General features: G+C 46.6%; 7 protein-coding genes across 7 annotated transcripts; 5 read left to right on the top strand and 2 right to left on the bottom strand.

Moving 5' to 3' along the window:
• Positions 1-1,992: 1,992 nt before the first annotated feature.
• LAJ45_00669 (uncharacterized protein) lies at positions 1,993-4,011 on the top strand (the record flags this gene model as incomplete). The annotated part of the gene is made up of 1 exon (XM_046110270.1): positions 1,993-4,011. The coding sequence occupies one exon, from the start codon at positions 1,993-1,995 to the stop codon at positions 4,009-4,011; it is 2,019 nt and encodes a 672-aa protein (XP_045976963.1).
• An 870-nt stretch (positions 4,012-4,881) lies between these two features.
• Positions 4,882-6,035, top strand: LAJ45_00668 (uncharacterized protein; the record flags this gene model as incomplete). The annotated part of the gene is made up of 6 exons (XM_046110269.1): positions 4,882-4,900; positions 4,963-5,066; positions 5,147-5,186; positions 5,245-5,310; positions 5,629-5,928; positions 5,995-6,035. The coding sequence occupies 6 exons, from the start codon at positions 4,882-4,884 to the stop codon at positions 6,033-6,035; spliced, it is 570 nt and encodes a 189-aa protein (XP_045976962.1).
• Positions 6,036-6,580: 545 nt separating this feature from the next.
• On the bottom strand, positions 6,581-8,920 carry LAJ45_00667 (uncharacterized protein; the record flags this gene model as incomplete). Its single annotated transcript, XM_046110268.1, has 8 exons — positions 6,581-6,664; positions 6,724-6,826; positions 6,884-8,094; positions 8,155-8,393; positions 8,461-8,548; positions 8,611-8,711; positions 8,781-8,796; positions 8,882-8,920. 8 exons carry the CDS (start codon positions 8,918-8,920, stop codon positions 6,581-6,583), a joined length of 1,881 nt encoding a protein of 626 aa, XP_045976961.1.
• A 2,141-nt stretch (positions 8,921-11,061) lies between these two features.
• Positions 11,062-12,723, bottom strand: LAJ45_00666 (uncharacterized protein; the record flags this gene model as incomplete). The annotated part of the gene is made up of 6 exons (XM_046110267.1): positions 11,062-12,203; positions 12,256-12,275; positions 12,324-12,355; positions 12,418-12,480; positions 12,568-12,600; positions 12,688-12,723. The coding sequence occupies 6 exons, from the start codon at positions 12,721-12,723 to the stop codon at positions 11,062-11,064; spliced, it is 1,326 nt and encodes a 441-aa protein (XP_045976960.1).
• A 3,100-nt stretch (positions 12,724-15,823) lies between these two features.
• On the top strand, positions 15,824-16,822 carry LAJ45_00665 (uncharacterized protein; the record flags this gene model as incomplete). The annotated part of the gene is made up of 3 exons (XM_046110266.1): positions 15,824-16,110; positions 16,178-16,359; positions 16,419-16,822. 3 exons carry the CDS (start codon positions 15,824-15,826, stop codon positions 16,820-16,822), a joined length of 873 nt encoding a protein of 290 aa, XP_045976959.1.
• A 1,629-nt stretch (positions 16,823-18,451) lies between these two features.
• On the top strand, positions 18,452-19,157 carry LAJ45_00664 (uncharacterized protein; the record flags this gene model as incomplete). The annotated part of the gene is made up of 4 exons (XM_046110265.1): positions 18,452-18,476; positions 18,761-18,859; positions 18,924-19,047; positions 19,097-19,157. The coding sequence occupies 4 exons, from the start codon at positions 18,452-18,454 to the stop codon at positions 19,155-19,157; spliced, it is 309 nt and encodes a 102-aa protein (XP_045976958.1).
• A 581-nt stretch (positions 19,158-19,738) lies between these two features.
• Positions 19,739-20,774, top strand: LAJ45_00663 (uncharacterized protein; the record flags this gene model as incomplete). The annotated part of the gene is made up of 3 exons (XM_046110264.1): positions 19,739-19,880; positions 19,948-20,021; positions 20,085-20,774. The coding sequence occupies 3 exons, from the start codon at positions 19,739-19,741 to the stop codon at positions 20,772-20,774; spliced, it is 906 nt and encodes a 301-aa protein (XP_045976957.1).
• Positions 20,775-27,773: the final 6,999 nt, after the last annotated feature.

Here is a 27,773-nt window from a genome sequence, read left to right as displayed (position 1 = left end):
AGCTGACCGACCCATGTTCCATGCGAGTGACACTGTATGTACCTACAGTACTCTAGAGTAGGTACCTATCAATCGACATCTCATTTTCCTGATCAGTTCCGATTAATGGGTACTCTAACTATGAACTGAGGAAGGAGGTACCAGCTAACTAATTCCTCTAGACAAAGAGAAATCGAAAACGGAAATGAAAACACACGTACACAAAAAGAGACTTGATTAATGATGTTATGAAAAAACGTGGATGGGGAGTGGAGGTGGATGGTAGTAAAATCGGCATGAACGACCAAATCCAGAATCCCGGCGCACCGTCGAGCCCTCCATCATCTCGACCGGATTTTATCTTGGTGGTGCTCACTCCATCCGAACTTTTCTCAGTCACCAATCGTTGCAAGATGAACAAAGATACAAGCAGTTTTTTTTTGTAAGAGGCGGGGTCACACATCCATCGCATGGCCGAGAAGGACTTGCGAAGAGCAGCGTGTGGAATATCTGGCGGCAGCGACCAAAAGCCTCTGCACTCGGCTGGCTGGCCTTATGACGACGAACTACAGGGTTCAGCTGGATTTGTGTGCTGCTGATGGACTTTCTCGCCCTCTCTCTTCTCACTCTTCCCCCATTTCCACTCGCCAGGGGTGTGGGCAGAATCTCTAGTGGACGACTACGCGCAGCGGCGCGGGGGGGGGGGGGGGGGAGTGGAGACCAATAGCTCCAACGCCGCCCTTTTCGAGATTTTGTTTCTTTTTGTCATAACAGCGGCCAAAAAAAGCGTGGCGACCAACTAGAAGAGGGAATAATGCTGAGAGCAAACGAGAAACTGATGCTTACAATACCCGTGAAGATAAATACATTTTGTTGGAGCTTTTCGTTGAGAACCAAACCCGTTTTTATTTTTCTGTCTTTGCTTTTGGGTTTAATAACCAACTGAAGAACTTATTTACCGGCTCTTCTCCGTTCGCCCTGTGTCTTGTTTTCCGGCAACCAATGTTCGGTAGAGCAAAGTGGGAGTGGAGATGGTAGACCATAGAGTACATCCTAGGGATGCTTCTGGCGTTCCGGTCGTAGTTGCCTGCCCTGCCAGCCCTTAGGCTTTCCCTTCTCCTTGCAAGTCCTTACTTTAGTTCTTAGTCCCCCCCTCCCCGTTGACCTCGATCCTGCCCCCCCACCTTCACCGAATCATAATTAAACTGTGCACTGCGCTGGGCTTGGAATCTGTCTTGCTCCCCTTAAATTCGTCTCCTGTCCGCGTTCCCCTTGCTTCCAAGAAAGTCAGGAAACTCCCGGACTCTCACCCTTTTTCGCAAGCTTACCACTATTCGTTCGTTCCCTTGCGGCTCTCGGCTGTAGCCAAGATAATTCGAACCCTTTGTTGTTGTTCGTTTATCGGCAGGCAGTGCTTTTAACATACGCCTCTCCCATTTGAAGAACGTCTCTCCCCTCTGATCTGAAGCGAGACTCGAATCTTTAGCCTGCTTGTCTTCGCCCGTACCTCTTCTACTTGGGCTTCATTGATATTTCCATCATGGCGCATATAGAGCTATAACCAACGCCTCCTGTCGAGACGACTCCTCCTGATTGAGGCTTCTGCTTTGATATCCCCATATATTTTCTGAAATCCCCCCACGCCTACTTTCTGCCATTCGTTGGATCCTGTCCATCTCGATCGACACGAACACGCAACTTGACACACCCACTACCACACTGTATAAATCTTTCCCGGTTCCCACAAGCTGTGAATAGGGCTGTTCAGGATTTTCGAATTATTTCTTACCTTCAGCATCGATACATATATCCGTCATTCAGCACTCAGACTTTTATCTATCTCATTCCGATAAGCATCCCGGTGTCCTACTACAGCACAGCCCGGCTCTTTCTTGGGTTACCACATTACATCAGGTTTATCCGGCACAGTCAGTGTGATCTTGTAGTATTTTCCACAGCAGATCACGTAATCAAGAATTCTTTCAGCCATATAATCCCACATTCGCCTTCACCATGCCAGAACACAGATACACCGCTTTCGTCCCACAACTACTCCTGCAAATGCAGAACCTTCTCACTTCGAATGCGACAAATCTTCCATCATCGTGCGACGAAGAGCTCGCGGACGAAGCAGATGAGCCCCCGGATTTACAGTACCCGTATCATTCCGAGGGTAGAGAGTTCATTAAGCACACAGTTCGCCACACACATACTACAGAATCACTTCTCACACGCGCACTCCTCACCACCCCCGAGTCGATTCCTGTAAATCGGTATCGAGGAAACCTCAAGAGAGGCATGTCCACTGATTCAACTTGGAGCAACACCAGCATCTCGACAGCGGACCTGACAAGCGATGAGGGCATGACCAGTCCTTCTCGCTGTAGCACTCCAAGTCCACCACCGCCCCTTTTCTTTCAGGGATTTGCCAACCTACTCCTCAGCAAAAAGGACCAGATGGAAACAAAGGAGCAAAAGGTTGAGGTTGTTGGTGAGGCTGTCGAGAGTTCGGGAAGAAAGAGATGCATCACATTTGCATGTTCAGACAAGCTTACTCCCCAGAAGCCCACACCAGTACGACCAGCACCGACAGAGGCGTCAGGGACCGATTCAGATGCTGCCCCCAAGAAAGGCTGCATGTTGAAGTTCGTATGTGCCCAACGTGGAGAGGATGAAAAAAAGACTACAATCCGCTCCCCGCCGCCCCGGTCAGCCTATGGGCCGAGTTGTACTAGCCCATTCGCGCAGAAGGCATCTGTCCTGCCATCATCCATCCCGAAACGTTCCACAAACTTCCCAGATAAGTTTTACGAGTTTGCCAGCTCAGTCGATGATAGATCTGACTCTTGGACGAATCAACCCATTGACAAAAGTCGTCTCCTGAAGGTTGATGACTTATTGAAGAAGGAGTTGGACATTCGAAAGTTGAGTCAAGAGGCAGAGGAGGAGGCGCTGGAGGAGGAGGAGGCAGAGCAAGACTTGGAGGATGCGGACCAGGATGAGGATGAGGATGATGAGGGTGAGGAGGAGATGGACGATGAGTACGATGATGAGTATGATGAAGATCACGACGCATTGAGTGGGAATGAAAGCGATAACGAAGAGGGGTTTGCTTCAGACGACGACGATGATGATGATCAATTTTTCAATTACGGATCCAGACCCATCACGATGTCCCCGCAGATCAATCGCCCTCTTTGTTGCCGTACTTCATCTGGGTCTTCCATCGAATCAATGATGAGGCCTCGCATCACCCCTCCTCTCGAGCGTCGTCCTCGCACTCCTGAGTTGCCTGATAGTACCGATTTTGTTTGTGGTACTTTTGACGAAGACAAACCGCTCGAAGAGGCGTATGTTTCGTGTATGGAGGAACGGAAGCGCTCAAAGCATATCCCCACCCCTCAAGACATTGATCCTAGTTTTCCAACTTCCGATCCGGAGCTTTCGGAAGATGAGGATCATTCCAAATCTAATGAGAGTGAGGCTGGCTTTCGCTTCAAGACCAATTGGAGTGGAAGTTCAGTTGAGGGCAACCGAAGAAGGGGTCGACGCAATGAGAAAGTTCACCCGACTCGGAAGAATATGTCTCCTGCTCCTGTAATGAAGAATAGGGCTCATTCACCTGCACCTGTTCGACGTACTGCCGCTCATTCACCGGCGCCGGTACGTCGGATTCAGTCTCCACCACCACCTAAGCATCGTCCTACGATGAACTTCCAGTCGCAACCGGGTATCTACCGGACTAAGTCTCTCCCGCGCATTCCTGGGTTCTTGCACCGCAAGTGTAGTCGCACCACATCTACCGGAACCTCACCTAATACCTCTGCTGTTAGTCCTGTCATCAGGCGTCGGGGTGCCATTGATATCGTCAAAGGTTTGGAGAAGAAGCGAGAGAGAAGGCAACGTCTCTGTAGAGTGAGAGACGGTGATTGCCGCGCTGGGCAAGGAGTTGAGAAAATGAGGGAGCTTGGATTAGAGATCTGTGGTAAAGGGAAAGGCAGGACACAGGCGCAGTGGGTAATTTCTGCTTGACCTGGCCATTTTAGTTCATTTTATTACTCTATCTACATCTCTTCATCCAAAAGGATTCTTTAATTCTGTGCCGATTTTCAATTATTTTCTTCTAGCGGGGCTTACTGTTTCTTTCGAAAGTTACATTCCCACCATGGGCAGTTTTTTTTTTAAAGCCCTTTGTAAAGAACCTGCTCCTTTCCTGTAAATATTTGGTACGATTAGACATGATGGGAATCATTTTTGTTATTTTTATGTTCTTTCGTTTTCTTCGCCTCATCATGATGACACGACGGGTACATTCCTTCTTTTTTAGCGGGTGGTTTATTTGTAGCATTTTTTTTTCTATTATTTTTTTTCCTCTAAAAGATGGGCTGGGTTCTGGAATGGTATTGGAAAAGGGGTGGTTTCTTGTCTTGTCTACGAGCAGAGTCTTCGAGAATAGGATCGAAAATAGGAATCAATCAAATCAAAGAGCGAAGTTTTCCCCTAGAAAATGATCGAATCTCGGTGGCGTTTCTTCCGGCACAACTTGTGGAGGGATGAAAATAGGGTATTGGCCAGTTTTTTTGGCCTGGTCGGTGGATTTGCACATTGCATGGCAATAGGTACTTTGGTTCGTGAGTGAGTTGGCGAATTTTGGTTGCGGCGTTACTGGTTTGTGGCCCGAACTCGAATCCCGGAATAGAAGTGGCTTGTGACACACATTCACGTTCCGGACACCTTTGCTTGTTGCTCTGCAGGCTCCTTTCTAAGCTCGCCTCTCTGTTCTCTCAACCACCACCGTACCCTCAACGCTTAAGATACGATCAATCGATATTTTACAGCCCTACACATCTACGTACAACAGAACCTCGCATAGTAGCATTACTCGTTTTATTACCTATCAGCATGTGGATTGTAAACTGGTGTAAGCAAATCTTGTTGCCTTCCACAATTGAAAGCTGTCCTGATCGTCTGACATTGTGGTAGTTTGGGATGTTCTCGCATCTTTTGGGCTCACGAACAAGCATGCAAAGCTTCTTTTCCTCGGGTTGGACAATGCCGGAAAGACGACCCTGCTCCACATGTTGAAGGTTTTTAGCCCTTGGACAATATTCTACGGTGGCCGAGTGTTCTGGAAAGAGAGAAACTGACGTTAGGTGACGGTGCCTAGAACGATCGTGTAGCTATCATGCAACCGACCTTACATCCTAGTGAGTAGATTTCCCTCTTATTCATACTCCAGGATTGATCGCTGACAGTTTTGATCAGCCTCGGAGGAGTTGGCCATCGGTAACGTTAAGTTCACAACATTTGATTTGGGTGGACATCAACAAGGTAATTATAAATCTCCCTTTATATTTTTTTTTGCGCGATTGGGAGTCGCAGTTTTGCACCCCCTTCCTCGTTTCCCCGGAATTGCTGTTGTCGACTTTACTTTTTTCTTGGTTCGGGTGTCATACTTGAATGACGTTCCGGTTATTTCTTGTATTCCTTGTCGCGCCCTGCGGCTCAAACTTGGTTCGCGATGAAGTGATAATATATTGTCATCATTATCACCACAGTTCTTATCAACACAGCCCTTCTACTTTTTCACCCTGATGCGCTATTACATCATTTTCGATTCTTTCCACTGACGATCGTTCTTTTTTATAGCCCGACGTCTCTGGAAAGACTATTTCCCAGAAGTGTCTGGGATTGTATTTCTCGTTGATGCCAAAGACCATGAGCGACTTGCAGAATCTAAGGCCGAGCTTGACGCTCTTCTTTCCATGGAGGACCTGTCTAAGGTTCCATTCTTGATCCTTGGTAATAAGATCGATCATCCAGAGGCCATCTCCGAGGATGATTTGAGACACCAGTTAGGACTGTATCAGACCACTGGCAAGGGCAAGATCCCATTGGAGGGAATAAGACCTATTGAAGTCTTCATGTGCTCAGTTGTTATGAGGCAAGGTATGCTTACCACATCCTATCTGGATTTCTAAGACCTAAATCTTTACTGATATCTGCGGAAAATAGGGTATGGAGAGGGATTTAGATGGATGTCCCAATACGTTTAAATTCAATCGGGAAAGAAAGTGCGATGAGGATCCCAAGATTAAAGAACGGTCAGGCGATGAACAAAATATCTTCGATTCATTCTGCTAAACCGTTATGTTACGCGGATATGTGGAAAAAGAAGTGAAGCCAGTTACACGATATCTGAGGGGGCTACTACGTCGATTTCCTTTGTTTTTAAATACTTTTAGTTTCCAATTCTTTATTAGGCCAGGAGTAAATGCGTTATTCCAAGCTTGTCTCTCCTGTTGGAGTCTCTCGTTTTGTTTTGTTTTCCGCGCGTCTAATAAATGAAGTGTTCAATTTCACGACGGTGGCATACAAAACAGCCGAATGCAACTTTATCTAAGTTTTGAATCATCATTGATAATTCTGCTGGAGAGTTACTAAGCTCATGCCAATGATGATAGTACAAGTAATATAGCACACCTCGACGAAAGCCAACATGTTGGTTATTCGGGGGTTTTATACACTTTTTTACTCCAGCTATAGTTAACTTTCAAAAAATGGTGCATATGCGAGTACCCCTCATCCACCTTGCATGGGATTATGATTCAATTCCGATCTGCCTAGTAATCTTCTTTACAAGCGCTCGTAAGTTAAATTGCTCCCGGGCCAATGTTCGTGTGTGCTGTTTTCCACTAATTAGCTCCCGTTACTAGACATGCAGGGTGAACCATGGTAAAGAACCTTTAAAAATACGTCCAATGAAATCCTTTCCTTGTCCAAGGCTTTCCCAAGAACATATATCGTGTCTTCAATCGCCATGTCTTCCGTTACAAGATCATATAGCCTAAAGGAATCATTATCAGTAATTTTCACTTGCAAGGCTTATCCATCCATAACGTACTGAGTGTGCACAACCGTCGGTGCGACCACGACCGTATCAACCCCGGGCAATTCCCTCGACTCAGCGTCCTTGATAACTTCACCTGCCATTGCTACACGCTCTTTCAATATATCCGCATCTTTATCGCATAGCTCCATGATCCTTGCCAGTTCTGCTCTCTCTCTTTCCATGCTTGACTCTGCTCTTAGTATAGCTTCGCATTGAGCGGCAGCCTGCTCAAGTGATACGTGCATCTTCGCATGATGCGCTTCGGCTCGTGCTTGTAGTGCCTTTATGATCTCTTGTATAAGACGATCCTTTTCAGGGTTAGGAGGAAGAGGTGGCGGCGCGGCCGAAGGCGCCAGAGGAGCTATCTCAGTAGGTGGAAGGGACATAATATCGATTGCTTCTGGTCGCTTTGGGGGTATACGAGGTTTAGGTTGCTGCTGTTGCTGCTGTTGCTGCTGGCGCTGCTGGTGCTGCTGGTGCATTGAATAACTCTGAGGGTGGGGGGAATGGGGAAATCCGTTGAATGATACTGGTCGTACAGATGGGCTGCTAGGGAAACGACCAGATGGCGGGACATTTTGATGGGGCGGCGGAGTTGAGCGTGCAGACAGAGCTGGGCCTGAGCCTGGGGAATTTGGGAGGGGGGCTATTTGGTGATATGTCTGTGGGTGATGATATGGAGTTTGTGCATGGGCCCGATTGTACTGTGACGTCTGCTGTTGCTGGGAGACTGGCGATGATTCCTCTGACCTATGAGGGGCTGGAGGTAGAGGTGGTGGAGGAGGGCCTTGATCTTGATAACTAGGGAGAGAACCGCCCCTTGGGCTCTCATTTCTAGGCCAGCCTTGTTGTTGGTGTTGTTGCTGCGGTTGCGGATGAACATATAGTTGCTGGGGTTGGGGATGCGGAGGTATCGGTGGAGGTGATTGTTGATGTTGGTTTTGGTATTCTGCATGGCTCACCTGCTGCTGTTGCACTGAGGGCGTACCCCCAGAAAGCTCCCTCGGCAATGGCGGCAATGGGGGAGGAACAGCAGCTTGCGCATGATTCGGGGGGGTAGCCGGTGGGCCTGTTCCAAGCCCCGGGGGTAACGGCGGCAATGGGGGTGGTGTTTCGTTTCTAGTCTGAGGTCCTGGCGTGTTCTGCTGCTGCCTTGCATATACAGGTGGTTCTCTACCGAACACCTGGCGTAGGACTTCCAGGAGATCTACGATAGTTGATCTCTATCCCAGTCAGCACTGATATTGGTAATGATCAGATATAAGATTCGTTTCCAAACACACATCAGAGTAGTTGACCCAATTGGCCAAATATGGGTGATAGCACCGTCCGCTCGGGTCGACATGGTTTCCTGGGCGGATGAGCATATCTCTTGTTGGATTTACAAACACCATCGGTGGCTGCTTAGGGTACTCGTGTAGTAGCCATATCTTCAGCGGAATTTGGTATGTAGCGCCGCGGAAAGTGACTGGGAGTGTTCCAACAAGATTGAGAAGCAATTGAGAACGACCATCTTCGTGGGCTATTCATTTTAATCATAAATTAGCCGGTGATAATGTTTTTGTATTAGAGGCTAACCAGAAACTTACTATAAACATCTGTACGAGGCGATAATGTCGGAAACTGGTAAAGAGTTGCAGCGACATTGTGGTAGGTCAGATGTGTGTCATGATATTCCTGTGGGGTTTACACAGTTAGTGCAGGAGCTTCAAGAGCTCTAGAAGAAAGATAAAACATACGGGCTGTATAACTCTATGTATCCACTGCTGAACCTGGGGGTTCAAGGGGGTCCCAACAGGCGATGTAGCCATCTTGATAGTTAACGTGGGGAGGTGGGGTCCTATCGGCCCATAGAAGTTTAGTAGTTCGTAGTAACAGGGTGGAGCTCGATAACCGAAAAAAATGATACCGTTGGTGAGCTCCGGCTGCAGCAACCCAGAAGTAGAAATTTATCTCCACGAGGCTGAAGCCGAACGAACGATGGTGCTGGCCGTGAGGTTACTCGAACACAAGTGGTAAGTCGCCAAGGCCAATATCTGTGTCCTGCATCACGAGGTACTATCTTATCTTGATGATCTATTACTAAATATCTGAACCCTATGAGACTACGACCAAGCACGTGGCATGTCTATTAAACTTATCCACGAATGATTACTCTACCCTAGATGGATTAGATTGGAGCCTCTACTTATATGTATGTAGCTGTTTTCTAAAGCGGGTTTATGCAGACATGCTTTGGACCGGTGCTCTAAAGGAGATGGACATGCAGTTGGTTCTCTTGGGTTGGGTGATATATCACTCCAAGCTGTTAACCACAGAATTATTGACCAGGCTGGCTGAGCCTCCGAGATGAACGATGAATCGGGGCGCAAAATCCACTCATCACAACAAACCTCCCAATCTCATGGTTTTCATATATCAGTCCCTGATGCCACGACATTGATATTGGCATTGGCAACGAACATGGAGATGTGAATCGATCTCTTGCAGCTCAATTTATCCGGAAGGGAATATATATGTTTTACATAACCCATATATTTGCCCCCTTCACAGGATCACAGTGTGACCAGCAAATCGTGCTAGGTTGGTGAGGACAAAAGCAGCATGAGATGATACCTACCATACTGGAACTTCCCGGTCCTTAAATAGGGAGATCGGGATTTTTTCGTCCGATCTTCGATCAGTGTGTCCGAGAAAGCCGTCTTGTCGTGTTGTTGAGGAAGACTAGGAGGTAGCAGTACTTACTCGAACCTGTATGCAGGGAAGGGAGCGGCAAATTTTTACGGGGTATTTTCTACAGCGCGGAACGTGGTTTTTCTCGATCTCAAGCCCGAGTTGTACGTGTCAAAGATACGTCGAGTCATTTCTAACTGTTCCGGGAACGTCCGTATCTTATTTCCTCTCACTTTCTGTCTCTCTTCATCTCTTGTGACAAACTGTAGTGAACCACATGATATACTGTATGTGCTGTAATGATAAAGGATCCTCACTTTGCTTTTTTCGAATATTGATATTATTTTTTTCAAAACCAACTAAATGCTAATCATTGTAGGTACATCGCGGTCTGCTTCAAGTACTAAGTCAAGGAGGATTCCATCCATGTCGTGTTTCAGACCTGTAATTGTCACAACGACGGTCAAGAATGCCGTTGACATGCATGCTAACAGCTCAGATTGAACATCCTCGCATATGCCCGCATAGAATATGCACCAGGCTTCTGACTGCTCAGATTAACATCTTTGCACAAGCCCGCCCAGCTGTATTACCAGGCCGTCATGGAGTATGTCCGCACGTGCCCGCTCACCACATATAAACTCACATTGCTGGGAATGTCTATGGCACATGCTAGTCAATTAAGTTCCTATTCTGACGCCCATACGTTAGTACCCTTGATACCAAAGTTAAAACAATATTATACAAATAACCAAGTGAACAAAAACTTTCAGTACCCCTGCTACATCGTCATCGTGTCCCCGACCAGAGAGTTTTCGAGGCTCCCCTTAAAGTGTCGAGACACTAAGACTCTTCCTATCACGTATTTGCAAGATCTCATCATCGAAAAGGGAGAAATGAAGGGAATTGGGGGTTCATATTAGGGAAATTGTAGTCTTACCTATAGTGATGTGTTACAGTACACATAAAGATAAAGATGCTCATCGCCTTGTATGGCGTGTAGCACTCGGGTTGTTGCTGCTATGCTATCGAGTCTGTCAGTTCCTATTTGGGCTTGTTCGTGTTGTTTCGTGTTGTTATGATGGGCGACGAAAAAAAATTCATTTAAGGGTCCAATGTCTTGGCACTGAATGTTAAACCCTAAACCCTTGTGCATATAATGACGTCACTTGGTGGTTCCTGACAAAATGATCTTGATGAATTATAAAAAATAGTTTATAAACCCCCGGATACACTCACCGTAGAATCTAATACATACAGAGAAAAGAAGTGATAAGTAAAGGACAGGGAGTAACACCCAGCCTATGGTGAAAAAAATGAGAAAAGTGGTGCGAAATCCTCAAACCAAAAATAATAAGAAACCAATCAAGAAAAAAAGAGAGAAAAAACAGCTTATGGCTCCTGCTAACTTTGCGCAACGAATGTCTAGAGTTAAGGAAAGAAGATAAATCAAGTTGATGCTTGGAACTTGTTGAACCACCCATATCACATCATACTCCCCAGACCTCCCTGTCCCCTTAGTTCACCCTGACATAATTTCCTGGGAATTGGCCCTGTCGTCCGTGTAGTTTTCCCGTCCACCACTCGTTTTCGTTATTTGTCCTTTGCACAATTTCGATGATGTCCCCAGCACTGAAGGATAAATCACCTTCCGCTTGTGCTTCAAAATCGTAAAGAGCGGTCGCCCTTTCAACATTTGCACTAAGACTCTTTGGCTTTGGTCGAGGTGGCGGCGGCGCAGGCTTCTTTTTCGCCGCTATAGAGTAGTTTGTACCCGTGGAATTGCTCCTTCCAACACCGGTTACACCAGGGCTTAAAAGGCCTCCCTTCTCCATAGATGTGTCAGGCACCCCGGTGGAGGTGTATGGTGGCGGGGGGGTGCTAGTTTCGCCATCGCCGGAGGGGCGAGTGATATCTAGAGAGGCTGTCCGTCGTCCGCCCGTAATGCTACCGCTGTCGGATTTATTTCCAAATTTGTTGAATTTAGCGTTTAGTTTTGTGCGCCCTCCAGTCGTTCTGAAATGCACAATCGTAAGAGCTTCGGCCCGTTCCTGCACATCCCCGCGCTTCTTATTGAAAGCCTCCTCTACCTCGAGGGTTAGATCGAAGTAGCCAATATTAATACCCTGCATTCTCTCGTGCAGAGTGTAGAAAACATTTAGTTGCATGTAATAGAAGCTCTGAAATAGCGGTCGGATAAACTCTCTCTCAAGCGCAAAGAGCTTCGGAAGTTCAGCTTTGAGTAGATCATTGTAGTAATTAAATTCCTGGGTCGCCAATTCGACGTCGTTTTCTGCCTTATATAATGCCTTTTCATCTTTGAGCGTTTTATCTTTCTTGTCTTGAAGCTTTTTCAAAGATGCCCGGTGTCGGTCGTAATCCAACTGCTTATGATCGCGCTTCGAAGCCACCTTTCGAATCAATTTGATGATTTCCGTCAACTCATCGGCGGGGCGGATAACTCGGGTCTCGATCATCTCAAGCTCAGGCGCCAGCGTGGACTTAAGATCGTGTACGATGGCTTCATATTCTTCGCAGGCGCGAATACCTTCTGGATTACCTTCGATCTTCATAGAGTCTGGGTCGGACATGCGCCCAGAGATAGGTTTGTATATTTCAGCTATAGATTTTGAGAATTCGATTTGATGATCCAGCATGCCTATATTGTTATTAGTATGATCAACTTCAATTATTGCCCATATTATCAGTACCGTTTATCGCATCAAAATATCTACACTAGTTAGCAATGTTCGGGTTATATGGAAGCTATCTAACTTACTTCTTTGACTCGTCATGGAGCTTCTTTGTTTCCTGTAACACCCCCGCACACCTCAGCACCATCCACTGCATGCTCGTGAAATCATACAACATACCTTTTCGAGCTCCGCAAAACGTCTTTCCGCGTCTTGATATACAGGATCCTTCGTAATTTCTCCCTATAACCCCCCAAGTTCCTGTGAGCATAGTTTCAAACCATTATGGTGCTTATGCATGTATGTGAAAAGTTTCTTGATGCGCCATACCATATTGAACTTCTGCTTAATGGATTGAGGTGCCTGCAAAATAACTCCCAGTTAGTTCTGTTTTCCCAAATAGAGCTCACGGGAGCCAGAGCGACCGAGAACGAAAACAAGGTTACGCACCCTCACGACACCTCGCTGAAATCCTTTCCAACTCATGATGTCTGTATCTATGTGGTAGTGTGGTAATAAACCTATGGGGAAGCGAGCTATTCGGTATCTTTTGAAAATTGGCAAAAGGGCGGTACACTGTGTAAAGATGAAGAGGATGAGGAGGAGTAAAGTGATGGAGTGAGTGAACACGGAGAAGCGGGTTCCCGAGCGACGTTTGTAAGAACAGTGAAGTCGCTGTTCTCGGACCCGGGGACCCCCGCCAATGACGAAAGCAGCGGCGAAGCCTTGTCCTGAACTGATCTTCCTACTGTTAGGGTCTAAGCCGCAGCAACGCACGTAAGCTATCCATCATGTGCGACAGAATTTGGAACATTCCTCTGTCAAAACCACCATCTTGAGCCTCTCTGCTTCCAAGACGTTTTTTTTTTTTCTTCTTTACGCGTACTCTAGGAATACGTACATATTGAGGCGGTGCAGCACTATTTACTCACAGTACCCCGCTCTACCTTTAGGCCAAGAAGACAAGACAGCTTACTCGGGCTTCCATCACTTGCGTCCTTCTACTAAATAAGTACCATCTAGCTTGTTTGAGAAGAGTGCCTCGGTTTTGTCTGCGCCCTGTCTTCAACTCGGCATCTCCAAGACTTTCCTATGAGGAATTCCCGAGTTACCCGGGGGACCGAGTTGCTGTGCATCCGAATTCCGTTAGAATACACAACCACTAAGAGAATTCTAGAAAGGTACCAGAAGGTTGAAATAAGAAGTGGCAAAGCCGGGAACCAAACTCTCCTCAGTCAAGCACTTTAACCGTACCATGGAGTACCTTATTCGGACATCATTAGGTGGACTAGCCGGGTGAGAAATGAGATTGTTGGTAAGAAATGCGGTCCAGGGTTTCCAAGCCATTGATTGCTCTTGCCTTGCGGATCAACTGGTATTGAACAAGCCAAGAGCTATATTGACTAGGGGCGGAAATCGAGATCGGTACAGAGGATAGAGCAGTGTAGGCCGGAGCACTGAACCCTCATTCATACCGAGGAAGCCTCCCAGAGCAACTAGCTCAGAAAGTAGCTACAGATCACGGCCTGCTCAAAGGACGCATCCACTGATGTCGTTGCATAAGTGGAAGGTTTACAAGACGCCCTTCCTAATGAGCGCACATTCTTTGGTCTGCTCACAGAGAATTACTCTATTCGGGAATATCATTTTTTTTTCTCAATCACATGGTTGAAAATGCCCTTGCATGTACTAGTTCGCATCAAAGCCCGTCTTTTGTGGAGCTTCTAGTACCACGATGTCCTACACCATAGGAGTATAGAAAACGATGCCGCCCCCTGTACCAGCGCACACATTTTACCAATACTAGTAGGAACACATAACGTCTAAAAAGGGGCCTCTGACTTAGTAGAAATCCAGGCTTCATTATATATTATTCATCCGCTCATCTTTGTGCTTCAGGAAACGAGTGATTTCTAATGACTAAAGGACGTTTCTTTGGGAGACAGAACCCAGCTCCGATGAAAACCATGAGAAACAAGTGGCTCACAGGTTCAGCCGCCAAGTAGGATAATACGTTCAATGGATTTTTCAATCCGCCCTGGACCTTTGAAATCTATAGACACTTTGCAAAAAGCGTTCGTGATATGATCAACAGGAGACTTATCAATTACATCAATGGAATGGCCGATCGTATAGTATAAAAAGCGGTTCTATCCTGCAAAAAGATACTCGTGACCATGTTGTTTGGTCACCAACATATATCACTGCTCTAGCCCCCAGGAGTCGACAGACATGATTGCCAAGGATATAATCAAAGCTTCACTGGCTTTGGTAATTATAAGAAGGAAAAAACAAAAAGGGAAAACATCGCCTTAAGTTACTACTAAAACTAAGGGAACTTAGTAGCCGGAGACTAAACGGCTAGCAAAAAAAGAAGTATATCCTCTCTAAAGCATGGAGTATTTGGAAAATGATTGGAGGAGATTATAAAGCTGTGCTATATACCCCACTCCCACTGCAGGCCCCAACCCCTTGTCTTGCTTTCCTTTTTCAGTACATATTTTCAAGGCATGAGATTATATCGATCACTTTCCCTTATGCTGTGCGTAAAAAATGGGCGAGTGATCTTTTATGATCCACTTTGTTCTGGGTTTTCATGGACATTTCTTTGTTCGTATTGTGGGTTGGACCCTTTGCGGGTTCTAACACAGCAGCATTTGTGACGACGTTTATAACGGGCCACTCCATCTAGGAAAAACGCGTGGACTATGCGTAGCAATGAGCAATTTCGAGGAAATAATTATGGGTTAAAGCTTTCCGGGCTTGAAGCGCAATATCCAGAGAAGCTTCTAGCTAGGCATATGGTACCACGATAACCCCCAAAGTTGCTTATATGGGGGCCATTATATCTTTATATGTTTTACAAAAAAAAAAAAAAAAAAAAAAAATACGAGATGAACTGTACTCGCGCGTTAATTAAGTCCTGAGAATTTTGTGAGGTCGTTGCTACCAAGAATTCTCGGAACTTGATTAACGCATGAGTACAGACTTCTGAAAACAGCTCATCTTGAATTCCACGCCCTTCTCTCCAGGAAAAATAAAAATAAAAAAATACGTCATATCATATATTTCTATCGATATTCAGGAACGTTTAAACCCAATACATAACCTCAGGTGAAAGCTCTTGCTCTTGCTCCAATTAAACTCATAAACCAGATACAGAGGCAAATCCCTGCCGAATCTGTGAAGGCACAGCACCCTGAGGTTACTTTGCAACCAACAAGGGTGATGATCAACAATAGGTAACACCGAAAAGCAGCAACACCTAACGCCGATAGTAAAACATCTCCGAAAGACTAGCGCCGATCATGGGAAATGGCTCGGTGGTTTGTAGTGATGGTATGTCATGATATGATTCTACATGCAATGTATCCATGGAAAATATCTCTAAAGTAGGGAAATCAAGGTATTGATATGGGACTGGAAGGAAAATAAATACCGACTATATCGCACTTGTATTAGAGTGCTCGGATAGTTCAGTATCAGACATCTTCAGCAAGCTTCAATATCAAGCCTTTTCTACAAACCTTAATACCAAACTCATCTACCTCTTCCAACACAAAAGCATCTTCAAACACAAATAAACATGTCCGCCCCAAAAGTCTGGCTCGTCACTGGTACCTCTTCTGGCCTCGGCTTTGACCTTGCCAAACACATCCTCTCCAAAGGTGACCGCGTGATCGCCGCTGGCCGCAACCCTTCCCGCCTCACCGCCCTCAAAGAAGCCGGTGCTGCAACCCTCAAGATCGACCAGAACGAACCATTAGACGCCATCAAGAAGTCTGTCGAGGAGGCGATTGCCGTCTATGGCCATATCGATATCTTTGTTCTGAACGCGGCCTGGGTTGCCTGTGGGACGATTGAGGAGCGCACGTAGGTTTCTTATATTTATTGTTTTATGGGCTGTAATATTAAAGCTAATATATGGTGAGGTATATAGACCTGAGGAAACACTGGCGCAGTATCATACCAATGTGTTTGGTGTGCTTAACCTTTGGAGGGCAATTCTGCCACACATGAGGGCTCGCAAGGCCGGGATTATCGCGACAGTGGGGAGTATGGGGGCTTCGAAGTTTGACCCTCTTATTGGAATCTATCATTCGTCTAAGGCTGCAATTAGGAGTAAGTACTCTCTTGTCCTGATTTAGTTTTACCTTCCATACTAACCTTCGCCCCCGTAGACCTCTCCCTCACACTTGATAACGAGATCTCGCCCTTCGGCATCAAAACCTGCCTCATCGAGCCCGGCTACTTCCGCACCAACCTCCTCACCGGCGGCGAGTCCATCATACTCCCCAGCACAACTATCGAGAAGTACCGTGAGATCAACGAGTCTGTCAAGGGGTTCTTAGCACAGCGAGACGGCAAGCAGCTGGGCGACCCGAAACGGGGAGCGACTGTCATGTATGACGTGCTCACGAGCACTGGCATTGCGGCGGGCAGGGAGATGCCGAAGACACTGGCGCTGGGTAGCGATACGGTCGAGCTGGTGACGAGGGAGAACAATGAATTTAATAAGAGGTTGGCAGAGTGGGCGAGTGTTAGTGCAAGCACGGATTTTCCTCCGAGTGAGAGGTTTTATTAGTGCAGTTGCTTGTGTTAGATAAGGATTTATTGTGAGTGTAGTTTTAGTTGGAAAACGAATTGAATAGGCTGTTGGATTAAATGATTGTTTATTTAGTAAGTGAATCAAATTAAGCTGTGTGCGAGGAAACTCTTGACCCGGCTCTTGAATAATAAACCTTCTACGGTGGTTATGGTTGGGGACACCTTGAGCCGGAGTGTCAAAGTTGCCGAACTTCGAGGCCTAATGCCAACCACCACAACACATTAAAATTAAAATAGCTCTGTAGAGTAATAGAGAAGGAGATAAATAACATTGTAACAGAGCCCAATTAATTTATCTGTTGTGGTTGTTGAGCTATTGAATTTTTAAAAGTTGGGTTTTTGGTGAGAGGCTGACCGAATGTCGCACTTCCACACCAATAATTACCCGATTGGGAACAGATCACTGGTGGCTGGCCAATACCTTGGCATAAATCTGCTGTCTTGGCATTTTGGAGCGATTTCGTGCTAAGTAATTACTAGATTAGGAAGATGATCTTCACTGGGGACCAATGTCGCACCCTTCCGTCTCTAGGTATAATCGGTCTCGCTACCTTATTCAACAGTGCTATGGACCTGGTTTTCTTATATTATGGGCCATACCAATTGAAATACTTTGCGAACTTGAATTTTAAGTAGATGCCCTCACCTCACCGTACCAATAATCCCGTAAGACAAGCTACCCTCAGGAAGTATTTGTCGTCTGGAGGGTCTGTAGCCAGACTATACACGCCTCGATGTTAACGCCCCGGATCCTGGCAAGAGGAGAATTTGCTGTTGGTTGGAGTAAGAGTTTTGAGCTTCCTAGGTATATTAGTTCAGTACTTCTCTCGTAGTTGATAATTCCAATGATTGGGGCGTTGATTTCCCGCGAAATAGCTGAGCTTTCAGTACACCCGCAGGAAAGAAGTGAGGAAACAGCGGGTGCAACCCGTCCGAACCCCAATGCAAAATTGGGGATAAAAATGAAAAGAAGTAATATAACTAAACAATAAAATACAGAATAGATACTAGACCGTGTGCACCTGTGCCGAGAATGTACCTGTGCCGAGCATCTTATCTGATCTCTAGGGATCCACTCCAAATGGTGGCTAAAATGCTGCCTTTATTATAAGGTGCTCGGCACAGGTACATGCTCGGCACAGGTGCACACGGTCTATGGCCTCTAAACTATATTCACCACCCCCTATGATCTCCCTAGTCCTTTACTACTGCTGCAATTCTCTTTGGCATGCTATCAATGATTTTTATATACATTTCCCCCAATCCGGCCTTTCCTACTCTTCCCTAGCTTGGGCTTCAATAACTTTTATGTTTTCATTCGGAGTAGCCTCTATCCACTTTCCAGACTTGTCAAAAGGCATGGCCACGGAATACTTGTGGGGTTGTATTGCGGGTGTGGGGATGTCAAGTTGGAGGCACCCGTTGTCACGCTACTCGCTGTTTCCTCACTTTTTTCCTGCGGGTGACATAGATGACTGATTGTAAAGAAGCCAGCTTGGCGAGCACAACAGGTCTACTAGCGGTGCCGGAAACATTATTGATCATGTGATCGGTTGCCTTCACAAATCCAAAGCTTCACACCAATACGAGGGTCACATGATCAATAATGGTTCCGGCATCGCTAGTAGGCCGTATGTCTTGGCATTCATCGAGTGACTTCTCATGAGCGCCCACCTCACGATCATTACGTTCTCTCACACATGCACACAACAGACATACACATCTGCTATAAGCTTAAAGCCAACTACGATAAGCTGCATGCACCTGCCAAACGCCCAAACCAACGTCCAAAGGCCCCGGCTCCCTTCCTGTTGCTACCTAGGCTAGTTGCCAAGCCGCTAGATATCACCCAGCCAAGAGATTTACCCTACCAACTTGAAGACAGGGTTAATATTAAGAAAACAACCTCTCGTAGACCATCAAGGTGTCCAAGATATACCATCGCCAAGAGAAAGAGGAGAAAAATACCTCCCACAAGGTGTCTACTTTTCTACAAGTAACATCTTCTCTCAAGGTACCTACCCGTCTAAACGTGAATAATAGCCGGGTGCGAACAGTGCAGGTAATACTCGCTATAGGATCTTCGGAAATCTTGACCCTATGGGGACTACTTCTGGCACCGTCGAAAACTAACTCATGTCACTCTCCATCTGTTCAATTGGCCCCTCGTTTCTTCGTAGCAATAATCTTGCTTGCTGCGCCGTATGTACCGACGGTCTGAGCAAAAAACTACTACTAATGTTACCCCCAGCGGTCTACACACTCGCTTTTTTGCATATGTCGTGGTACCTGGAGGACATATGTCGGTATGATGTCAATAATATTAGCTGCCCACCTGCCGTCTTGTGCCTGAGTATCCCCCTCCCTCCCCTTCTTAACGGCTGCACGCTTGGCTTGCGAACCAATCAAGGAGGACAAGGTTGACCAACTCACCCCACCCTCTGCTGTCCCCCACTAAAGATCTCTGGATCTTTCGATTATACCTGGTTACCACATACGAGTAAGATCAGATCAGGGACAGCCAATATCATTTTAAGTCTACGGGGGAGCCCAGCGCAGTAGTTACAGTAAACTATCCGGGTCGTGAATACGAGCTAGTTTGGTCAGAGTTGATTTGAAGATAAAAAAGAAAAAAGAAAACTTGCATGCAGTACTGTAAATTTAGCTGGGTAACTTTGACCTAGACTGCTCTGTTCAAAAGCCTACACGCTCAACTAGGTATCCACCCAGGTACCGGGCCTATAGCTATAAAGTCTATGCCCCTCCACCCCTCCTCCTCTATCATCCGCCCTCCACCCCCTTCTTCCCACACGTAACGAACCTCACCTTTAACGACCCTCAATCACATCATTTTCTTACTTACGACTTGACGTTTTTACGATACGAATCCAAAATGTTCAACCTTAAGAATCTTGTCTCTGTGGCCGTTTTGGCGTCTGGTGCATTCGCTGCTCCTCAGTACACTGCTCATGGGCCTTCGTCGACTTCGTCAGCTTACACCCCTGTCCCCACCGTGCCTCCTGTTATTGGTGCTTGTATGTTTTCTAAAACTCCCATTGTTATTTTCAACATTAAACAAACTCTAACCTTGTGTTTTTCCAGTGGGAGTTGAGATCCACAAGTCCTGCAACGTGACTGAGCGCCGTCAGCTCGAAGCTGCTCTAAAGGACACTGAAGTTAGTCAATTACTCTCTACCCCCACATCCCCAAGATCCATCCCACTGATACCTTTCTCTTAGGAACTCGTCTCCGTCGCTCGTGATTATGTCCTCGACAACGGCTCCGACGACCCCCTTTTCAAAAAGTATTTCGGCGCCGGCTCCACTGCTGAGGTCATTGGTTGGTTCGACAAGCTCCTCTACGGGGACAAATCCGGCGTTCTCCTCCGCTGCGATGACATTGACGGCAACTGCCACCAGGCCGGATGGGCCGGACACTGGCGTGGCGAGAATGCCACCGAGGAAACCGTTATCTGCGAGATGTCTTACCGTGTCCGCCGCCCGCTGACGCAGATGTGTGCGTTGGGCTACCAGGTTGCCACCTCTCCCACCAACGTCTTCTTTGCCTCCGATCTCGTCCACAGGTTCTTCCATGTGCCAAAGATCTCGGAGTTGGTCATTGACCACTTCACACATGGTGAGTACCACGAGGCGTTGGAGTTTGCAGAGACCAATGCGACGCATGTGGTTCGTAACACCGACAACTTGCAGTGGTTTGCGCTGGATACGTATGGACTTATGGTTGGCAACCCGGGCGTTGGATGTGCAGGTGAGGCCCCGGAGCACGCCCATGAGTCGGCTTCCTCCTCTGCGGCAGCTTCTGTTTCGGTAGCTTCCCCTACTGTCTCTGCCACCCACGCCGCTACTTCCACCACTGAAGCTCCGAAGGCCTGCCACACTCACAGTGACGGCGCTGTCCACTGCGAGTAAGTGTTTTGTCCGGAGGGTTAGTTTTTGGGTTGAGGGGATGGAATATCACATAACGGGTCATAGTTTAATAAGTACTTGGTAGCGGAAGATCTCTGTTCTGTAAATAACCAAAACTTTAATTAAATGTTCTAAGTAGTGTATGCTTAACTTTTCTTTGTTGTGGCCTTGTGACTGTGACTTGTGACTTGTAACCTGATCTTATAGTGGTGAAATGATTGGTTCCTTTAGCTCCTCATCCTGCGCACCCCCCCCCCCTTACTCGCTCCGCCTCTCACTCCATTATCTTCCCTTTTCTACCCGCCCCAACTTCTACCACTCACTCCGCCTTCCACGATTGCCGCTTCTCTTACTCATAGGATCGACTCTATTCCTTCCCCCAAGTCTCGAAAGCATCACAACAGAACTTCAGTCATACACATACATAAATTAGCGGCTTGATACAGAGCATCATGCGGCCTCCCGTGCCTCTGTATCCCCCGCCCCAATTCGACACGAACTCGTCCCTCGAACCTTAATCAACACTACCCCAAGTAGACCACTGAGTCGCGTACGTACAGCAGAGCCTGGGGCTCTATATGCCGACTCTAGATATCACTTCGGCTTTAAACACCGCTCCAGGACGCATACATCTACCCACTATCCAAGGGTCGACTTACTTGTCTCTATAGCCTTGCATTCTCACCTCACAATGAGACGAACTTGGGTGGATTGCACCGAGTGATATACTGTGATCCATATCACTCAGTCGCCACCCTAACTCTAGCCCAACTCTAACTCGAACTTAGTCTCAGCTTAGGTACTATAAACTAGAAATGCACCTTTCCTTGTACGTAGTACGTGCTTCGACGTATTGCGTAGCGGTGGGTCGAGGACAAAGCCGCCGGCAATGCTCCTCGCCTCGAGACATATCGCCTCATGTTTAGTAATCAGGGTACTTACTGGAAGTACCGGTCGACGTATTTACTCCTTAGGGTAGTTGTGATCTAGTTTTGAAGGAAGGCACATACATGTATGTATGATCCCCTATATCTTGCGTATACATCTAACATCTGCCTGCGTGGTACAAAAGGACAGGGCGAAGAAGGAAAGTCCCACTAGAGATAGAGAGTCCAAGGTCAAAAAAAAACCCAACACAGCTTATACCAGAGTTCATCTAGAATATATGTCATAGAAGATATTCTACCATGCTGTATACAGCGACGGAGCAAAAGAAAGCCGCATTCCTGGATAGTTACATGATGAGCCCCCACTGCAACATACATGTTACGTACATGTAGCCTACTCCAGTATTACAAAGACAGACTAGATATATAGAACAAGAGAGAAATAAATAAATTGGATCCACATACATGTTCTAGGCCGGTAATTGACTCCAGCCTCACTTTTCTATTCTTTTCTTCTTCTTTCATATTCTCAATTTTTTATTGTGCGGCACATTCTCCATTATGCTGCCAAACATGGAGATACACGCTCTGCTATATGAATGACAAGGCTCCACTCCTTTTGTTTTGGGGTGACTACCAAAGTCTATGCATTCGAGGTCATTCCGGATGAGTAGTAACACTACAAGGAAGTTTAGAGTCTCTTATAAGTTAACTTGACGAGACTACCGCTGATCCAGACCCAGCGATGGGAGCCAGCAGTAATGAACATACTAGCAACGCCTTAATGTTTTTTTTTTTACCGTCATGCAAGTCTTTCTCGCTCATCCACTCGGCACCTCTAAGTCTACAACTAGAGAGTACAACGCGCTTACTTAATGCTGGATCCATATTGCTATCGAGCAATTGTGTCTTGGGCTCTGTATTATGAGCACTATATATGGTTTACAGATAGGTATCCTGAGGCTGCCCGCAGATGTCTTATCGAGCCGGTGTAGTCTCTCTGGCGCTGATGTCAAGGACAAGGCGTCCACTGGGTCTGGCGAGTATGATCTCCTAAACCGCCCCAGGTCATGGTCAAGTGGCCCCGTCCGCGTTGCAGGCCACCCTAAGTACAATATATCGAGAGAAATCCACATTCGATACCTGTGGTATATTTGTGATTGAGTCAACGAGTCCTCTCCAGCCCTAGATATTCGAACGCTGAGTCATAGCCCCCACCACCCGCAGCGACCCCACAAACATATTGCTTGACGACTGAGCGAAATATACGTGAATAGTTCCATGACTACTGAATGTCTCGAATGATAATCCACTGGGCCGTTCAAGACGAGGCGGACCGCCAGAGCACCATCTCATGGAAACATTCTCGCCTCATTCTTGATTGGAGCAGGACTTTTGACCTCAGCGCAAGCCATAAATCACAACATAGACGCCTAATGTGAGCTGGTAAAATACGAAATCGACAAAACCGAGCCCGGTTGCAGATAATTCTATATGTCCCTCCTCCCAGATAGGATTAGTAAAGCACTACTCTCCCAAAGAAATCCAACTAATACTATCATTACCCCTATTACTAAGCATCGAGGGGTCATGGTACAAGGATCACTGTTTACCGAGCGATCGAGCGATGAATCCTAAGTCTTGTGTGAGGACCTCAAGGCAAGGCTGCGGGGAATTTCGCCCTGTTGACCACACACCATTAATCGAGAGGACACAACCTTCTAGTTTCCCCTCAATATCCAAATATAAACATAATCCAAGCCTACATTTATGTAATGCCATAGCCCAAACGAGGCATTAAATCATGTGGTGTATCGTATATAACCTGTTCGGGGTTCGGCGGCCTCCAATAGCCGCCCTGTCCGACCCTAGTTAACCTTTCCCCCCTCCAGTTTTTCAATTCTCTAGGCTGTAGGGCACGCCTAAAGGTGTCTATGGCAGCATATGAATGATGAAATAATTTTCAATACTGGGTTAGGGTTCCGATATAAGTCCTAAACCTGATGTAAAGTCATCACTAATGTTCATTGAAACCAGAAAAAATATTTTTAAGCCGTGTGCTCGAATATGTATACTATATTTTAAAGATGTGAGATTAATGTTCGAAGTCACAGAAAACCACGTGCTTGGGGATGACGGAAAGACCCACAGCATTTTTCTACGTCATGTATTATCACTCGCCAAAGAAATAAATCCTTGTGACGTAGTATATCCCGAATAAAGATTAGCTTAAGGACTATAGCTCAAGAAATAAATGGGGACGAGAAATATGATCTTAATTCTTCGAAACCAAGGCATGCGCGATCGGATTCCGGTTCCAAGATCTCCTCGTGCCGAGCCGAGTACTGCATCACACCCGTCTCCGATGCAGCCATATCGATCCATCAAGAGAGCTGTATCCATGAATCTGTGAATCTTATTTATCTCTGATTTCCCCCAAAAAAGAACAAGTAATGATATAATTAGATATTCCACTGACATCAATATAGAGATGGTCCGCGAACTGGTCCGCCTTCACATGTTTGAATGGCCCGAAAACATGTGCTCTACACAAAGCACCATGGAGATCTCGTCTGCTAATGGCAATATGTAGTGCGAGTGCGACCTGAGATCCGGGACAATACCGGCAGAATACCACCAATATCGGCCTTGGCAATGCTAGAAACTGTGGTGTACTAATTTCTCTGATGGTTGAAGGGGTGATGATCATCGTGAGATCGGGAATCAACACATCTAGCTCCCAGGTACTTGAGATGCGGTGTCTGCTAAATTTTGGTTATTTTTCACTCTCGAGCTGAAAGTGACATCCTCCTCCTTGGTTTCTTTCTACGTAACTACCTTCGTCGAGTAGACCGATAGTGTCCCCGATGCGAGAGAAATCTATTAGGTCGGCGATGTTATCAAATGTCTCACCAAGTTTCATTGACGTTGTTATGATATCAAACCCCAATTTCCAGTTATGGAAGAAACCGGCCCACACAAAGTACACAAACATCAAATCTCACTCTCGCTGACTCAGAGCGGTTAACTTGCTTTCATGTTAACCGCCAGCTAACTATGATAGCTAACCTGTCGTAAAGAATTCTGTTAACTGACTCATCCCAGAACAGCATCAAGCACGATTATCTAACAACCACAAGCGAATAATCACGCGGTAAAAACGAAACAAATGTGGGGTACGCATTACGAACCAACAGAGAGAAAAAACTGTAGCTTCCCCCATCCTAAAATGATTTTCGCAAGGAAATAATTTTTCTCTCTTTTCCGCTTTGGGCCGAGGCGGGTATATCATCCGACCCCGATGCTCATTCGGTATGGAGGTCGGGTTATGCAGCAACTCAACCATATCCACCCAGATCCATCGATATCGATGCTATCGGCGCTAATTGGGCATAATAAAACTGATGGGTTTGAATTTAACGAAACATCCAACATATGTGTTGTCCGATACCGGCCGTCAGATACCTGCCTGCCTACCTGCCGGTCGGTTGGTACTGCTATGGTGCCCTGACTGTAAATGTTGCAGTTGCAATTGTCTGCAAAGTATCACCATCGTCAATTGACGTCCCCCTCCCCCCCCTTTTTTTTCGCAGCAAAGCTGGTGATGATTGAAATATGTAACTGCAGAATGACGTTCCCATAGACTTCTGGCCCTGATGCTGGACATGATGAATATAAAAATATAAATATAACGGCTTCAGGTCCCGGACGGCCGGTACACGACGAAATTCCAAGGGGCGTAGTCAAGAAGGAAAAAAACACTTCACACCTTATCACAAAATCGATCGGTGGAGAGATTAAGTACTAGAATGCCTCAATAAGAAAAAAAATTACCTAAACCATGGCGAGATCTGTGGCCAGACCTGTGGCTTGAGCCGTGGTTTCGAGTTTTGGACGGAATTTTGTGGGGATGGATGGATGGATGGATGGATGGATGGAGTGGATGGATGGAGTGGATGGATGGAGTGGATGGAATGGACATGAGCATGAGCATGAGCAAGCAGCTCTCGTGTAGATAAAGTCGCTCAGTGAGCTTAACCAAATTTTTTAACTGCCGCCCAAAAAAAGTAGGTGGATTTGGAATGCGGTGAGTAGAAGAGGCAGAGCACGTGTGTTTAGTGCGGTGGATTGGTTAGTGCCACGTTTTAGACATCACTCCACATTCTTGATCGATTGTAAGTACATGTGGGCATGAATGTAGAGTAAAGTACATAGGCACAGCATGTGGAGCATGTGTAGTAGTTAGTGGTAATAACTGTCAGCCTTGCAAGAGATTGACTGTAGTAAGGTATCAATTACGAACACAAGTACATTAATGTCGGGTCTAATGCGACTACCTCCCCCTCTGGTTCGCCTTCGCACATTACTCCGACATCTTCCATGTCCGCCGTAAACCCCGGCCCTGACAGTAACCGAATGTGCTACGCCCAGTTATTAATGCTTGGTGACGAGCTGGTAAACTCGTTAATATATCGCCCAGTTCTCACTGATCAGATCTCTCTACTAATTACAGCGCATACGAGTGATACCCCATGATGGGTGATTGCAGAGCGCATATTCTTATACCCGGGTAGATACCTCCGCATTGGCCCGGTAGGGGTGTCAGATCGGTTGACATACTTATAATCTAAACCAGTTATGATGGAAATAATCTTAGAGTAGCCGGTATATAACAGAAGGTAAGGGTGCGCCAGTTTTTGTTTCGCTGAGCTGGCGATGTGAAAGACGCAGTGACCCGCGTTGGCGTTGCAGATGCGGCTCGATCAACAGATCGGTGACGTCGGTTATTTACCAGTGCGTGCGCATGGAATCTTAGATCGCGGGAATTCTAGGGGACGCCATTTTGAGAAAGTTCTCTGATAGGGCGCGGAACGAAGGAGGGAAGACCCTGAGTCCAGAGTCAGTATAAGCTTTTAGACGTGCGGTTTTGAAGGTGGCCGCCGATAAATTACAGCTGATCGTGGGTAAATATGAGAACGGGGCGTTTTTGTTCTTTCATTTGTCATGCGCCCGCTGGAGAGAACAGGCATCTTCATCGTTTTGATAGTCGGGTCTATTGAGTCATGAAACGATATGCATGGAAGATCACAAATCCTCGAATGGCAAGCTCTTGTCGTTCACTTGACTATGTTTCAAACCATAGATGACTTCTGACTGGTGTCTTACATAGCGGCATGGTGTAAAAAGGGATGCAAGTCTGCGTAAGCCAAGACTTATCTATGCACATCGCGCTTACCGCTGAAAGCGCATGTGTGGCTAGCACTGCTCTCTTCGTGGTGGTATCGTGAACGTGATTGGCTGCAACAGACGTCAAGAGATGGTAAGGGCACTAGGTGTGATGGCTGCTTCTACCACTCCACGGTGCACGACTTTGTTCTTTTTTGGTCTCTTGGTCCTTGGTCCCTCCACCCTTGGAAGGTGCAAAGGGTTTGTTTCCTGTTTTTTGTTTGTTTTTCTCTCTGCCTGCCTGCCCTGCCTGTCTGTCGGGTATTTTTCTCCTGGGACTCACCAGGGCGGGCTGGTCCACGCGAAACAAATACACCCACGGGACTGCCTGGCTCATACGTTAGTTAGGTAGGAGGTATGGTATCTGGATATATATCCAATGGATTTGTAGCCTGTGGGTAAGATACTTGAGAACCAGCAGAAGATGGGGCATCCCACCAGGTATATAACTTGGAAGAGACAGAACGGATATCTATCGGTGGATAAAAAGCTTGGCCCGAATAAAGCGATAGGGTAGGTTGAGTGTGACAGGGGGTCTCGTGCAGTCCCGACTTGGCGCAAGAACGTGCCGGCCAGGATTGTGGAGGACTGGGGGGGGACCCTTTGCGAGGCGCCAACACTCCTCACATTGCGCAATTGAATTACCCCTTAAAGTAAAAGACGGTCGCTTTGGGCCAGAGCCAAATATTCACTGGTAAAGATGCAAATATGCGAATGCAGGATATATATGCACACCGGGGAGTTGAATTATCTACTGGAAGGTACATCTGTTTCCTAGCAGCTCTGGAAATCGAAAAGTCCGTGGGTATCTTGCGTTTCCACGATTCGTTATTTCGCTTCTGATGCCAGTGCTTTACCTACCTGCTGCTTTGTCGAAGGCCTTCCTTTA

The sequence above is a fragment of the Morchella importuna genome (assembly GCF_003444635.1).
Source record: "Morchella importuna strain M04M26 chromosome Unknown Morimp01GS001, whole genome shotgun sequence".
In the NCBI taxonomy this organism is placed as follows: Eukaryota; Fungi; Ascomycota; class Pezizomycetes; order Pezizales; family Morchellaceae; genus Morchella; species Morchella importuna.
The sequence above is the reverse complement of the archived record's forward strand: the minus strand, read 5'-3'. Positions and strand labels throughout refer to the sequence as shown.